The following is a 14,201-nucleotide window of genomic DNA, read 5'->3' as shown; positions in this document are numbered from 1 at the left end:
GTTTTTGCTCAGGATTTCACAAGACCCATTCCTCACCCCACGGAGGAACTCGGGAGAACGGAGCGCCGGGCTTCCTAGGTCTGACAACTGATTGGAATCGGAGCCCCGGGCCCCGCGCCCTCCTGCGCTGCGCCCCCAGCGCGCCCCGGCGGTCCGGGCGCCCTGCCTCGCCCCCGGCTGCCCGGCACCTCCGCCGGGCAGCAGCCCTTCCTCACGTGGCTGGCTCCTCTCTAAACACCACTGCAATCACTACAATAAAAAGAAAAAAAAAAAAGAGTAGGAGAAACACAAAGCATACTTAAATAGGCGCTTTTTCTCTCTGCAAAAATAAAGTCCAAGATCTTAGATTTCTTTTTCTTTTATTTTACAATTTATAAAACATCAGCCATCTCCCTCTGCTCGCCCCCAGCTCAGCCCCGAGTGGCCGGGTGCCCGTTCGTTCCCTCCTCTCGCCCCTTGGCCGAGTCTTTGTCTGGCCCCAGCCCCGCGGGGCCCCGGGTCCCCGTGCCCTCAGGGGTCCCTAGAAGGCGACAATGGCTCGAGTCCAGGCGCCGAGGCTGGCGAGCGCCTGCTTGGCGCACAGCTGCCCGTTGAGCGGCGGCGGCTGCTCAGAGGAGTCCGGCTGTCGGCTCACTAGCCCGGAGAAGCCCGAGCCAAAGATGGAGATCAAGTTTGAGATGTTGGACGCGTCCGGGGACGAGTCCGGGCAGAAGTCCTCGAAGCGGGCGCGCTTGCAGGGGGCGAACGGGACGCCCCCGGGGGGCTCGGCCCCCAGGTCGCCCGCGTCCTCGTCGTCGTTGTCCTCCTCCTCCTGGCCTGGGTAATACTTGCGCTTGCAGCCGGCGGCGGACGCCAGGCCGGGTCCCGGGGCGCCCTGGCCACAGCAGGGGCAGTGGGCGGAGGCGCAGCAGTCCTGGTGCAAGTAGCCGTTCTCCACCGTGGTCACCACGTGAGTGTCCAGGTCCAGCACGGTGGTCTGGCTGCTGCAGTGCACGCCGAAGTCCGAGGGGGCCGGGTACGCGCCCCGGTAGAAGCCGGGGGAGGAGGCGGGGGCCGGGGAGGCGGGCGGGGAGGCGGCGGTAGCCGCCTGAGGGGCGGCCCCTGGGGGCGCGGAGGGCGCGGAACAGGCGGCCGAGGCGCGAGGGTCCCGCGGGCAGAGCGCGGCGGGCGCGGGCGGCGGCAGCGGCGCAGGACCCGGCTGCAGCGGCTCCAAGGGCTGCCCGCGGTGGGGCGCGCCGTGCGGCGGCTGGAGCGCGGCGCACCCGGGCAGCTCCGAGAGCGCCCCCGCGCCGCCCGCGGGCGCCCCGGCCGCCGCCGCCGCGCAGCCCCTGGGCGCAGGGTGCTGGTGCTGGTGCAGCTGCTGCTGGAGGTGCAGCTGGTGGAGCTGGTGGAGCTGGTGCAGCTGGTGCCGGGCGACAGGTTCGCGCGCCTCCGCGTCCCCGCCGCCGCCAAGTTGGAGCGGGCCGAAGTCGGCCGCGCTGGCCGGCATGCCCGGCGCCGCGTACGCGAGGTGCTGGTGCTGGTGGTGGGGCGGCTGCTGCTGTTGCGGCTGCTGCTGGCGCCGGTAGAGCTCGGCGTAGCGCTCGCTCAGGTAGAGCTGGCGCGCGTTGCGGAGCACGTAGGACACCAGGAGGTTCTTGTGCAGCTTGATGCCGCCGCGCTGGGTCCGGGAGCTGTGGATCTTGCGCAGGGAGATGCTGATCAGGCTCTGGGCGTCCAGGGCGCACTCCATGCTCCCGCGGAGACGGCTGCGGCGGAGCAGCCGCGACCGCTGCTGCTGCTAATGCTGCTGCTGTTTCGGCCTCCAGCCGGCCTCCGGGACGTGCTGGTCAGGGGAAACGGAGTCCGGGTCAGCGGGTCGGCTGCGCTCCGAGAGGAGCCGCCACCATGCGCTGCGCGCCACCCGCGGGCTCGTGCTCCCCAGACGGCGCCAAAGCAATGAGCCTCGGCCGGCCCCGGCCCCAGCTATTTAGCCGGGCGTCCGGGCCCCGCCCCACACGGGATGAGCCAATAAGAGTGCTCCAAATCTCCCGAGTGACAGACGCTACCCGCCCCGGGGCCACTAGACTGGCCAATCAGACCAAGGCGGTTCCTTTGTGCTATTCAAATACCGAACGGACCCCGGGCCTCCAACGCCGCCGCTGCCTCGAATGTTCTCCTGTGGCCGCAGCGCCGCGCGGGACTCGGAGCCACCGAGGCCGCTGTCTGCGACATGGGTCGCCTCGCAGCCGCCACGTTGGAGCCCGCGGCCGCCCTCGGCCTAGTTCCTGGGAGCCGGGGGTCGGCTCACCTGCGTGCTGCTGCTACGGCTCCTCCCCCTTCCGCACGGCTGGGCCTCACCTGCGGCAGGTGAGCGCGGCTCCCACTCCCGGCCACGCGGCACCTCCTTTCATACCTACCGCCCCCGGGTGACCCGCGGGACGCAAGGTTTTTGCAAGAGACTAGTGGGGCCGCCGGCTTGACCTTTGGGGACTCCTCAGGAGAAAGAGATTTCGAGGTACCCTCAGCCGCCGAGTATGTTGGGCCTGACTCCTTGACTTTTGGGCTGAGGAGATTCAGAGAACACTCGGGGAAGGGCCGGCCTCCCCATTTGTCTGACGGGAGAAACCAAAACATGGTGAATTTTGGTCTCCTCTGATAGAGGAGGCTTGGAGGCGTGCCCCTCGCAAACCGCTGAGGTCTCAAGGCGTTCCGAGAGCTGACATCCAGTGTCCTAATCACCGGTTCTGTAACCTTTCCTTGCCTTCCTAACTAATAATAATGACACTAGGGACTGTTATTAAGTGCCTAGGATGGGGCCGGCCCTGCCAGAAGCGCCCTGACTCCCTCCCTGTGACTGCAGGCAGAGCGGGGACCTCAGTCTCTGAGGAGTGGGGTGACTCGTGGGAATCCCACAGCTCCTAAGGGGCAGGGCTCGGATTGGTACCAGGACTGTGAGCTCCAGACGGGAGGCGAATACCAAGGGCCGAGGCACTCGCCCTCTTAACTTTTGTTGACACTTTTGTTTTCCTTCTTGTCCTGAACCGTTTACGGGCCACCTCCTCCCAGCTGGGGCCTGATATGGTGGGGACGATCTCCAGGGCGCTCTCCTCCTGGACTGGGAAGCCTGAAAGGGGGTGACTGCTGCTCAGAGGGGGGTTGGGGTCCAGGGCGCCTGGGTGGGAGGGTGTCTTTGAAGTGGTTTGCCTGAGGGTTGGCCCCTGAAGGAGGAAGAGGCTTCACAGAGAGTATGAGGGCTAGGTGGGCCTGGGGGGCGTTTGGGGGCGGGGCTAGGTGGGCCTGGGGGGCGGTTGGGGGCGGGGCTGGGGTGGGACGAGGTCCCAGGAGCAAACTTCCTGCTCTTTCCCCCTCTCCTTGGGATTTCTTCTGAGTTTCCTCTTTCGTTGGGCCTGTTGTCCTCAGCACCTGCTTCATCCCTTGGGAGGAGGAAAGAGACCCAGCCAGCCCACTCTGTACTTTCTGGGTCTCCCCTCAGACTTAAGAATTCTCCAGGTTTGTTTCCTCACACAATTTTTCAGCATCTACTCAGTGCCAGGCATCAAGGGTAAAAACAGATTTAGGGAGCACGTACCCCACTTTTCAGATGAAACTTGGGACACTGACAGTGGAAGGGACTTGCCTGAGGTCCCACAGCTCCAGATCCAGCACTCTGGCCTTTCCATGCCATCTGTGAACAATCTCAAACTGGTCTGAGCCCCTGTGATCAGAAGCACCTCTTCTGCCCCCACCCAGAGAAGCCAGGATTGACATTTTAGGGGAACTGTGAGAAAGGGCATCTTCTATACTATTGGTGATCTGGTGATAGGAACACACAGGAGTGGAACTTGTTTATGTGACAGTACCTGTAAGAATAAAAATATACTGCTCCTTACTTCCTCAGGGCCTGTCTTGACACACAAAGCCTTTGTTCGTTAATTTATTTGTTTTTCTTAAAGTAAATTTATTTATTTTATTTATTTTTGGCCGCGTTGGGTCTTCGTTGCGGTGCGTGGGCTTCTCATTGCGGTGGCTTCTCTTGTTGCGGAGCACGGGCTCTAGGCACGTGGGCTTCAGTAGTTGTGGCACGTGGGCTCAGTAGTTGTGGCTCGCGGGCTCTAGAGTGCAGGTTCAGTAGTTGTGGCGCACGGGCTTATTTGCTCCGCGGCATGTGGGATCTTCCCGGACCAGGGATTGAAACTGTGTCCCCTGTATTGGCAGGTGGATTCTTAACCACTGAGCCACCAGGGAAGCCCCCATTTGTTTATTTTTGAAGTTCACCTTTGAGATATCATTAGCATGTGGAGGGAAGCGGGAGGTCCTATCTGGTTCTACCGTCACGTCTGGGACCCATGGCGTCTGGCACATTGCATGATTCCAAGAATGTAATTTTTTTTTTAACGTCTTTATTGGAGTATAATTGCTTTACAATGCTGTGTTAGTTTCTGCTTTATAACAAAGTGAATCAGCTATACATATACATATATCCCCATATCTCCTCCCTCTTGCATCTCCCTCCCACCCTCCCTAATCCCACCCCTCTAGGTGGTCACAAAGCACCGAGCTGATCTCTGTGCTATGCGGCTGCTTCCCACTAGCTATCTATTTTACATTTGGTAGTGTATATATGTCCATGCCACTCTCTCATTTTGTCCCAGCTTACCTTTCCCCCTCCCCATGTCCTCAAGTCCATTCTGTACGTCTGCATCTTTATTCCTGTCCTGCCCCTAGGTTCTTCAGAACCTTTTTTTTTTTTTTAGATTCCATATATATGTGTTAGCATACGGTATTTGTTTTTCTCTTTCTGACTTACTTTACTCTGTATGGCAGACTCTAGGTCCATCCACCTCACTACAAATAACTCCATTTCTTTTATTGGCTGAGTAATATTCCATTGTATATATGTGCCACATCTCAAGCGTGTGTTATTAATGCTGATTTTGGGCCTTCATTCTGTGCTTGCTGAGAATTTGTTGGGGGAACGAAGACTTTGAGAATATGTATCTTGCTCAAGGTCACTGAGCCAAGAAGAGGTTGAGACAGGATTTGAACCCAGGTCTGTTTCCAGGATTGGAACTCGCTTTAGGTTCTTTGAAATCAGCTGCTTTCTTCTGCCTTGGGTGGATCTGAGTCCAGTTCTCAGGGCTCAGCTCATGGCGAACGTAACCTTGACTTCATCAACACCCCACCACTATCCTGACAACTGCTGTGAGACCAGGGCCTGCAGGATCCGTGAAGGAGCAAATCTCTCTCCAAGCTCAGCTCATCATTGACAGCCATTCTCACAGCTGCACCCCCTAACCCTGGGGGTCCAGATGGGACACCAGGTAGGGATGGAAATGGATTCCCTAGCTACAGGCTGGGGGCAGGGGAGCCAGCCCCCCCCCCCCCACTTAGCCTCTGCCCCAAGGTGAGTTTGAGCTCTGCTAAGGCTCTTCCGCTCCCTGGGGCCAGCTGAGAAGTGGTCAGCCCCGTCTGCGTGGCCCCATTCTTTGGGCCCTCCTGTCTGGGGCCCGCATTCACTTGGTCTCCCCTCCTTCTCAAGAATCAAGAAGTGGCTAGTGGGGAGGGCTGAGCAGTTGTCCAGATTAATAAAACCCTTGATCTTTCTTGGGGTGGCCTGGACGGGGGAGTTGCTGCAGCTGTCGTAAGAAAACACTTGCTGCAGGAGGCAGTGGAACAGCTGAGCTCTTTGGTGCCCCTGGGAGTAGTGAAGATTGGGGGGCACACAGTAGGAATTCACAAACGTTTATAAAATGGGTGGGGCACACATAAGCCTTCTGTTCGGATGTTCAACGGCTCAGAGCAGGGTACTACAGACCGTCCAGGGCGTCGAGTGTATACGTGTGTGTACGAGTATCTGCGTGCACACGCGTGCAGGGGGGCAGGTTTGAGTGAGACCAGGCTTCTTGGAATGAAGGGCTGGCCTTATTGGTCTGGGCACCTGAGAAAGGTTGGGGCGCTCACCTTTTCCCCCCGGAGCTGGAAGATTACATCTGGCCCTGAGTCACCGCTCCCTGGAGGCAGTTAATTAATGCCTAAATATTTACCGAGGGTCTGCTGGGACAGTGTGGAGCAGGGCACAGAACCTATCGGGACCTGGGCTCCCGTCAAACCCCAGGTGGTGTCAGCCCCACAGTGGAGCCGTGAACACCTTGAAATGCCACATATGCCTGTGGGCACCTTTTGGTCGCCCAGTTCAGAAGTGGGAGACATGCCAGGAAGGACCCTGGTCAGCTTTGGGACTTGCCTGGTGGGTTCCCAGGGATTGGTTTGGCGAAGAGGATGCAGAGACAAAAGGTTAATTGAGGGTTTTGTATTGGGTGGAGGGGGAAGGGGGAGAGAGATTTGGAATTGACATATTCATTCCTTTGGCCCAAGAGGTATTTCCAGAACACTACTCTGGAATTCCTGAAAATGGGTCGGGGGAACAAGACGTGATCCTGCCCTCAGGAGGCCACAATTCAGAGGGAAGCAGACAAGATAAACAGACCAGATGACACAGAGCGATAAGTCTGTGATAGGAAGGTCGGGGCTGGAGGAGGGCAGGGGAGAGACCCCAAAGCTGGCCTGGAAAAGGCTTCCTGCAGGAAGCTGAGACTGGGAGGCCCAGGAGGGGGAGGAGCCGTTCACCAGAGAGAACAGCTTGAGGCCCAGGGCCTGGTATGCAGTAGGCACTCAATAAACATTTGTGAAATAAATCAGTCAATGAATGTAAGTATGCAGAAGACACTTAGAATTGGAAGGGTCCTAGGCATCGGGCTGCCCCATCCCTAATTTCAGATGGGTAAACTGAGGTCCAGAGAGGAGGAAGGATGTGCTGAGGTGTCGCCCCGAGCTGGGACTGGAGCCCCGACGTCCCACCTCTCAGTCCAGCCTCTGGCTGCCCCAGGTTGCTGTCTCCATGGCTTGGAGTGGGCGTTGCTCCGTGGGGACTGAGATTTGGGACTGTCGACAGTGGCAGAGAAGGCATGGGGCACAGCTGACCACAGGGGTCACTGCTGAGTCCTCTCTGAGGCTGTGGAGCCAGTGGTGTTTGGACGAGGGAGCCCCCTGCTGTACCCCAAGAAGGCTGTTCTGTGGCTGATGGGCACTGGGAAGCTTGGCTGGGGCCCTGGCGCCGGGGAAACCCTCCTTCTGCCCTGAAGAACCGTCATCCTGTTACTGTCCCAGGCGCAGGTTAATGACAGGTCTGTGTTTGCCCAGCATGGTCCTGGGCAACAGGCTCAGTGCCCAGGAAGACATCATGGCTCCTGGCTTCAAGGTCCTCAAATGTAATGTGGAAGGTTGACAGCAGCTTGGCTTTTTGGAGCTCTTGCTCTGTGCCAGCCACTGGGCCAAGCGCGTCGCATGCTGGTCTCCTTGAAGCCCCACACCAACCTCTGGGGCAGGTTTGGTTATCATCTCCATTTTATGGATGAAGCAGCTGAGGCACAGAGAGCTTGGGTGATTTGCCTGGGGTCACAGAGCAAGGAAGGGGAAGCGACTGCAATCCCAGGACTCTGGGGACGTGGGGGCACCGGGAGCAGCAGGGGGGGCCTGGGGACCCCCGCTGCTACTTTTGGATTCATTGGCCTTTTGAATGATTTCTGTACTTATGGATGGAATGTGCATACGGGGCGGATGTGACCTCTCACCTGGGGTCTCTGCCCGAGCACCTGATACCAGCTGGGTGCCCATTTGTTTGTTCACTCACCCATTCATTCATTTATTCATTCACTCACTCAATAACCACGGACTAAATACTGGCCAATGAGCAGGCGCTGTGCTAAGACCACCAGGCAGCTCTCCCTGCCGGAGCAGGGCTGAGGATCCTTTTAATCTCCTAGGCCAACCCTGATTGATTGGTAGTGTCTGCCCAGAACCCTGGGTTGAAAGGGATTTGGTGTGTGCTCCAGTTGATTAGTGATGTCTGCCAAGGGCTCAGCTGGGAGCAAACCTGCTGGGTAGCTGCCCCTGGGATGAGGATGGAGTGTCTGTTCAGCGCTTTGGACATCTGGGCTGGTTCAGCAGACAGAGTGGGTCTGGAGGTCAGGAGAAACGGGTTCTAGCCCCAGATTGGCCTATTATCCTCAGGTAATGCGCATCGCCTCTCTTGGGCCTCAGTTTGCTCATTTGTCACTTTCCTCCAGGAGGCACTGTGAGCATCAAATGACCGGAAAGTGCTTTGAAGAGTTGAGGGGATTAGTACTGAGACGGGAAACTCCCCCCCGCCACCCCTCTTTTCCTTTCTCAAAATCCTGCCAGAAGCAGAGCATGCTGGGCAGGCCAGAGTTAATCCTGGGTTGGCGGTGTGTGTGTGTGCGTGTGTGTGTGTGTGTGTGTGTGTATGGGTGGCTGGGGGGTGGCTCAGAGGTTCCTGGCTCAGAGTTGTTTTTATAACTCACTTAGTACAGACCTTTGTCCCCTCACCGGCCTCAGCTGGGAGTTGCTAAGGAGTGAGAAGCTCCTTGGATCTTAGGAACTGAATCTGAGATTTTTTTTTTTTTTTCATTTGAGTAGTGGGAGCTGGTGTATGTGCCACCCCCACCTCCCTACTCAGGGAATAAAACTATAGACCATTGCGCCAGGCACAGAAGTATGTTTAATATGGACTTTTTCATTAATCCTCAAAACAATCTAATGAGGTGGGTAGCACAATAATCCCCATTTCACAGTTGAGGAAACTGAGGCCCAGAGAACTGAAGTTCTAGGGCCACACATCTCCTGGCTGCTGCTGGTCCGTGGGTACCAGACTCTGATCCGAGCTAGAGAAAGACTGTCTCATCCATTCTTGACCAGCTGTACCTCGTCCTTGGTCTTTTGTCCATTCATCCATTTACTCATTTGTTCACTTCATCCTTTTGTTCCTTCACAAATATTAAGTGCTTACTGTGTGCCAGGCTCTGCATCAGCTCCTAGAACCAGGATAACCTCTCTCTCAAGAACCTTACTTAGATTCCAGACCAGACAGGAAACACAAGGAATAAGTAAGCTGATAAATAAACAAGATTGCAATGAGGGTGATAAAGAAGTAAACAGGGCTTTGTGATGGAGACTTGTGGCAGGGGGGTGACCAGCCTCGAAGGCACACTGGTCACAGGGTCCCAAGCTCCCAACTCTCCCCTGGCCCCCTCCCCCACCCTCGGCCTTCCCCAGGCCCAAGTCCCTGCTTCGCTGGCCCGAACTCTCCAGCAATCTGTCTGAGCTCGGGCTGCACTCCCGGCCCTCCTACTCCCCACAACTGGTGAATTTTTAATGCTGCTTACACGGAACAAAGCAGAGTTTTTGTTTTTGTTTTGAGAGCATTTCTCAAAAAAACCCCATTTCTCAAGCGTGTATGCACGCACGCGTGTGTATGTGTGCGTGCACGTGTGTGCGCGTGTGTGTGTGTGTAGAGTGAGAAAGAGACAGCCCAGTGAGTACCGATCATCTGTCCTAATTCATCTCCTGAGTTCCTTTTTATTTAAAAATTGTTTAAAACGTGGGGCTAAGTAGGATCTCAGTTCGGGACTTTGTGCTGGTGAAAGGGCACCTGGGGGGGCCCTCGACATCCATGTCCTAAGCAAACCCACCTAGTTCCTGGGGGACCCAGGCCCCATCACTACGTTTGTCATACAGATGAGGAAACCGAGATGCAGAAACAAGAAGTATCTGTGTGGGTCCTCCCGCTAATGAGTGGTGGAGAGGGAGGCAGGAGTCACATGGCTCCACACTGCCTGCCCCATCACACACTCACACACACACACTCACTCACATGTGCACACACACACACACACACACACACACACACACTCAGGGCTAAGTGAGTTACCTAGTCACAGCTTTGGCCTCAGGAAGGGTGGAAATGAGGGAAGGAGCCCAGCCTGTGACCTCAAAGGGGCTGGGATTAATCTGGCCGAGAGGGAGGAGGGGGAGAGAGACTTACAGGTTGGAGAGTGAACCCGTGTGGTTTGTGCTGGGGGGTCAAAACCTTTCCCCAGAACTGACCCTAGGATGTAGCAAAGTGGGTCTCTGCCTCGTGTCCTTGGTGGTGGCTCCCAGTGCCCTCCCCTTAGCCTATTTATTGAGCACTTACTGTGTACTAGCCACCAAGTTCTTGACATGAATCATCTTGTTGGAGCCTCATGATAGAAGCTATGACTGAAGTACTTTTATTATCGTGCCCACTTTACAGAGGAGGGTGCTGAGGCTCAGAGCGGTGAACTGACTGGAATCTAGACTGGCTTGCCTCCACACGTGGCTCTTTTAACCCTGACACCTGGGGAAGCAGATGGCAGGAAGAAGAACGTGGCTCCAGGACTCTGAGAGCTGAGGCTGGTGAATATCCGTGTGAACGTGTGAACCTTTGATGTTGTTCTGGTTCATCTTTTCAGCCTGATTTCGCTGGTTCATAGTGCTCAGGGTCGGGAGGTGGTTTGCCCCATCACTGATCCTCTAGGGACAGCAATGGCCCCAGCCTAGAGCCTCATCTCCCCTTTGTGCTGCCTCTTCGTAGCAGGGTCTTTCCTCAGTGCCTGGTTTTCCTCCTTGGCAGTGAGGAGATCTTTAGTCCCATTCATTTCTCATTCATTAGAAAATGGGAATGATTTTCATAAAGGTCTGGGTGAGTAGGGCTGTGCTCTGCTGCAGTAACAAATAATTCCTGAAATCTTAGGGACTTGACCCAGTAAAAGTTTCTTTCTATCTCAGTCCAATGGATCAGACAGCTTTCCTCCAGCCTCCTCCCATTGTCAGTTCCACCATACCATATTTTTTTGCTTTCAGCCTTGCACACAGTGGGGGCGGGAGCCAGTATGCGCAAGATGCAGCAGCATGTCTTGTGGTGAAGTCTAAATTTGCATTCTTCCCTTCCATTGGCCAGAATGGAGTCACATGGCACCACCTACCTGCAAGGGAGGCTGGAAAGTGTAGTCCTCAGTTGCACACAGGAGGCAGATGGCCCGGTTCAGTGAATACACAGCTTTGTCACTGACATGAAGGCCTTGAAGGAAGCGAAAGCGGAGCTTCACCAATTTGTGGACCACAAAAATAAACTAAAAAGCTCTTATCTGGGGACAGGGTGGGGAGGGCTTCTTATCACATGGCTACCAAGAAAAGTTTATTTTTTTAAACATGTCTGTCTGTCTTCCCTCCTAGACTGTAAACTCCCTGTGGGCAGAGTCCACAAGCAACTCTCTGTGCTTGATACCTTATTTAGTCCCTAGCCAATAACAGATGCCCAATTTCTATCTGTTCAATGAACAAACATTATCTGTGCGAAAGGATACTGGTGAACAACTGTTTGACCTTTCCATGTATCAGATATGGACAAAAATATTTTTTAACATCAGTCTAGAATGGAAGTCCCTTTTGAAAAGAAAAAAAAAGTTTTAACCAGTCTCGTCCTTTCTTTGTGGTGAACACAGTTTTTTACCAACACGTGTCATTCATTGCTGATTTGTTCTTTGATTCTTTGATGACTGGAGGGAGAGACTGATTCACTCTTTCAACAGATATTTGTGGAGTGTCTGCTATGTGCCAACCCCTTTCAGGATATTAGGAAATCGGAAAGGACAGTCATTCTCCAGTGGATGCAGTATACTCGGAGATGAGGCTATTCCAAGGTAATGAAATCAGACACCATTTAATTCTTTGGAACCATGGCTGGATTTCTCACCTGTAGTACCAAGCACTGAATTTAATCTATTCTAAGGCACCTACTCCCCGCCCTGCCCTTCCCCCCGCCCCCATCTAATACCTCTGAAATTGTGTTGTGTCTCAGCACTGATAACATCTTAGATCTGAAAACATCTGGGTATTTTACTCATTGGACTAATTAACATTTATAAGGCGCATCGTGCAACACACCGAATCAGCCCACATTTGGTGACTAGTTGTTAAAGGCAGCCCATTTGGTATTTTCAGAGTCACGGAGAAGGGATGGAACCATCATTTACTGAGAACTGAGTACCTGTGAGGCACAGCGCTCGCTGGTTCACAGCACAGGACTTTCAAACACCCCGTCAGGCAGTTTGTTGTATCATCCCCAATTCACAGATGAAGAGACCAAAGCTTTTCTAGAAACCCTCACTGGAAGCGCTGGGGTTCCAACGTGGTGCTGTTCTATCCCGTGTTCTGAATCATCCCTCCACCACTCTGTGCAGACACCCACCTGAGATGTAGTCATCAGGCCCATTTCCCAGATGAGGGTACTGAGGTGTACAGAGCTCACCTGATTTGCTTAAATTTACAGAGTCGGAAAGTGGCAGAGATGGGGTTTGAACTCAAAGTCTTTCCTATTCCAGAACCCAAACGCTTCACAACTCTACTCTCCTGCCTTTGGCTTCTTCTTTCTTCCTTTGAAAAGGAGGCCGGACTGACTGGGGAGTCATCCTGAGACTGGACCTTGAAGCGAGTCTGTTTGAGCCCCTCCGTCTCCAGGGGTCTGCATGAGGCTGCTCGCCAGGCTAATCTTGGCCCAGAGGGACTCGAGGTACCGACGAAGATGAAAAGGCAGCTGGTAAATCAGTGATGGCAGCCAGCCTTGCTTACAGCTCCGGAGGGGCCTGGATAAGGGGAGGTGATCCCTGTGGTGAACATTTTAGTGGGACTTGAGCAGTTTTGGAAATTTGATGGATAACAAGCGTATAACACTGATAGTGGGCTTTGCGGTGCGGTTCCTGACACAGGTTCCAATTCTTCTCCATCCAGGAACAGACCTGGGGTTTGAATGGCACTGGCTCCACCCCCGGCTCCAGGACTGGCCACCCCATCCCTCTACTGGGCAGCAGGGGGACATAACCCGAGTCAAAGCCAACCAGTGGAGGGTTCGGGTACTGTTAGGTTAGAGCAAAGCTCAGGACTTTTGTTGCTATGAGGTGGGAATTTCCATCGACCGCATTTTACAGACAGGAAAGATGAGGCTAAGAAAGGAGGATAGATTGGATTATTGTTCAGCAACTCTTCACTCCCCTTCCTCTTGAGGCAGAATAGATTTTCCTGTCCCACTGACTTTGTCATTGGCCACGTGACTTACTTCGGCCAACAGACTGTTAGTGGAAGAGACAGGATGCCTCTTGAGAGGAAGCCTTAGGAGACATCACACGCTTCTGCCCTATGTCTTGCCTATTTGTGTTCTGTCACAACAGAATATATCCCATTTGGATTCTGATACCAAAATAATGTGAAGACACACGGGGCACACTTGAGCCCAAGTCACAGCCTGGAGTCAAGTTCAACTGACCTACGGCCTGAAACAGAACTACCTAGTTGAGTCCAGCCTAGATCAACCAGTTGCCGTCAGCCTACAGACCAATGAGAATGAATGTGTAGGAGGCCTCTGAGGGCTTGAGGTTGTTTGTTAAACAGCATCATTGTGGCAAAAGCTGACTATTCCATAAGTGTTAAGTGATTCTGTGAAGGTCACACAGCTAATGGACGGAAGAGCCAGAGTCTAGAATTCTGGCCTCCCTATTCACTGCTTAACTGCAGTTTTCAGGTAGAGGAACCAGTAATGAGAACAGAACTGGGACTGAGGGTTCTCTGTAGGCATTACAAACTTCCTCTAGCTTGCTTTCTTTATCTGTCTACTGGAAATAGCAAACCCAGTGTATATGTACGCATCTCTGCTACTCCTGTGATTTCATCACCATACATCTCAAGTTTGGAGATGGTGAGTTTGGGGAAAGAAAACTGTATTAGCAATCTTTCTTTTGTATGAACTTTAAGGAACCTTGGCAAGACAACTAGACAGATGTTTCTCCCCTTACTGAGGGCCGTTTGATGGGTAAGCCAACTTTCTGTTAAAAGAATCTCTTTCTTAGGGACTTAATATCCTTTAGGTATATTTATGGATATGAATTTTCCTTTGAGTATTGCTTTGGCTGCATCCTATAAGTTTTAGTATTCAACGCTCTCATTTTATTTAATGTCCAAATAGTAGGAAACATCTAAGTAGGCTGTAATTTCCTTTTGAATTCCCTCTTTATCTCAAGAGTTATTTGGAAAAGAGTTTTCAAATTTCTACCAAGTTAGATTAGAAGAACCCTCTCTAGCTATTAATTTAATTTTTTTATTTCACTGTGTTGAGAATGTGTTTTACTTTGGAATTTGTTGAAATCGTCTTTGTGCCTGAATACCATGTTTATCATTTAAATGTTCTGTGGGATTATTATTTTCAAGAGTGCAAGTTTTCGACAGCTCCAAGTACCTGCAAATACTTGCACTCCAGGTAAAAGTAATCAAACACCTCACCCTACTGCCGC

At 53.6% G+C, this 14,201-nt stretch overlaps 1 protein-coding gene across 1 annotated transcript; it reads right to left on the bottom strand.

Annotated features, from left to right (window-relative positions):
- Nucleotides 1-365: 365 nt before the first annotated feature.
- IER5L (immediate early response 5 like) lies at nt 366-1,908 on the bottom strand. The gene has a single exon (XM_082656479.1). It carries the CDS (start codon nt 1,730-1,732, stop codon nt 521-523), a length of 1,212 nt encoding a protein of 403 aa, XP_082512605.1. The 5' UTR covers nt 1,733-1,908; the 3' UTR covers nt 366-520.
- Between the last annotated feature and the right edge of the window lie 12,293 nt (nt 1,909-14,201).

Source organism: Grampus griseus (genome assembly GCF_964374135.1).
Source record: "Grampus griseus genome assembly, chromosome: 6".
Classification (NCBI taxonomy): Eukaryota; Metazoa; Chordata; class Mammalia; order Artiodactyla; family Delphinidae; genus Grampus; species Grampus griseus.
This window is presented reverse-complemented; position numbering and strand designations above follow the sequence as displayed.

Coding starts and splice junctions, on each gene's coding strand:
- IER5L (XM_082656479.1), bottom strand. CDS start 1,732: ATGGAGTGCGCCCTGGACGCCCAGAGCCTGATCAGCATCTCCCTGCGC.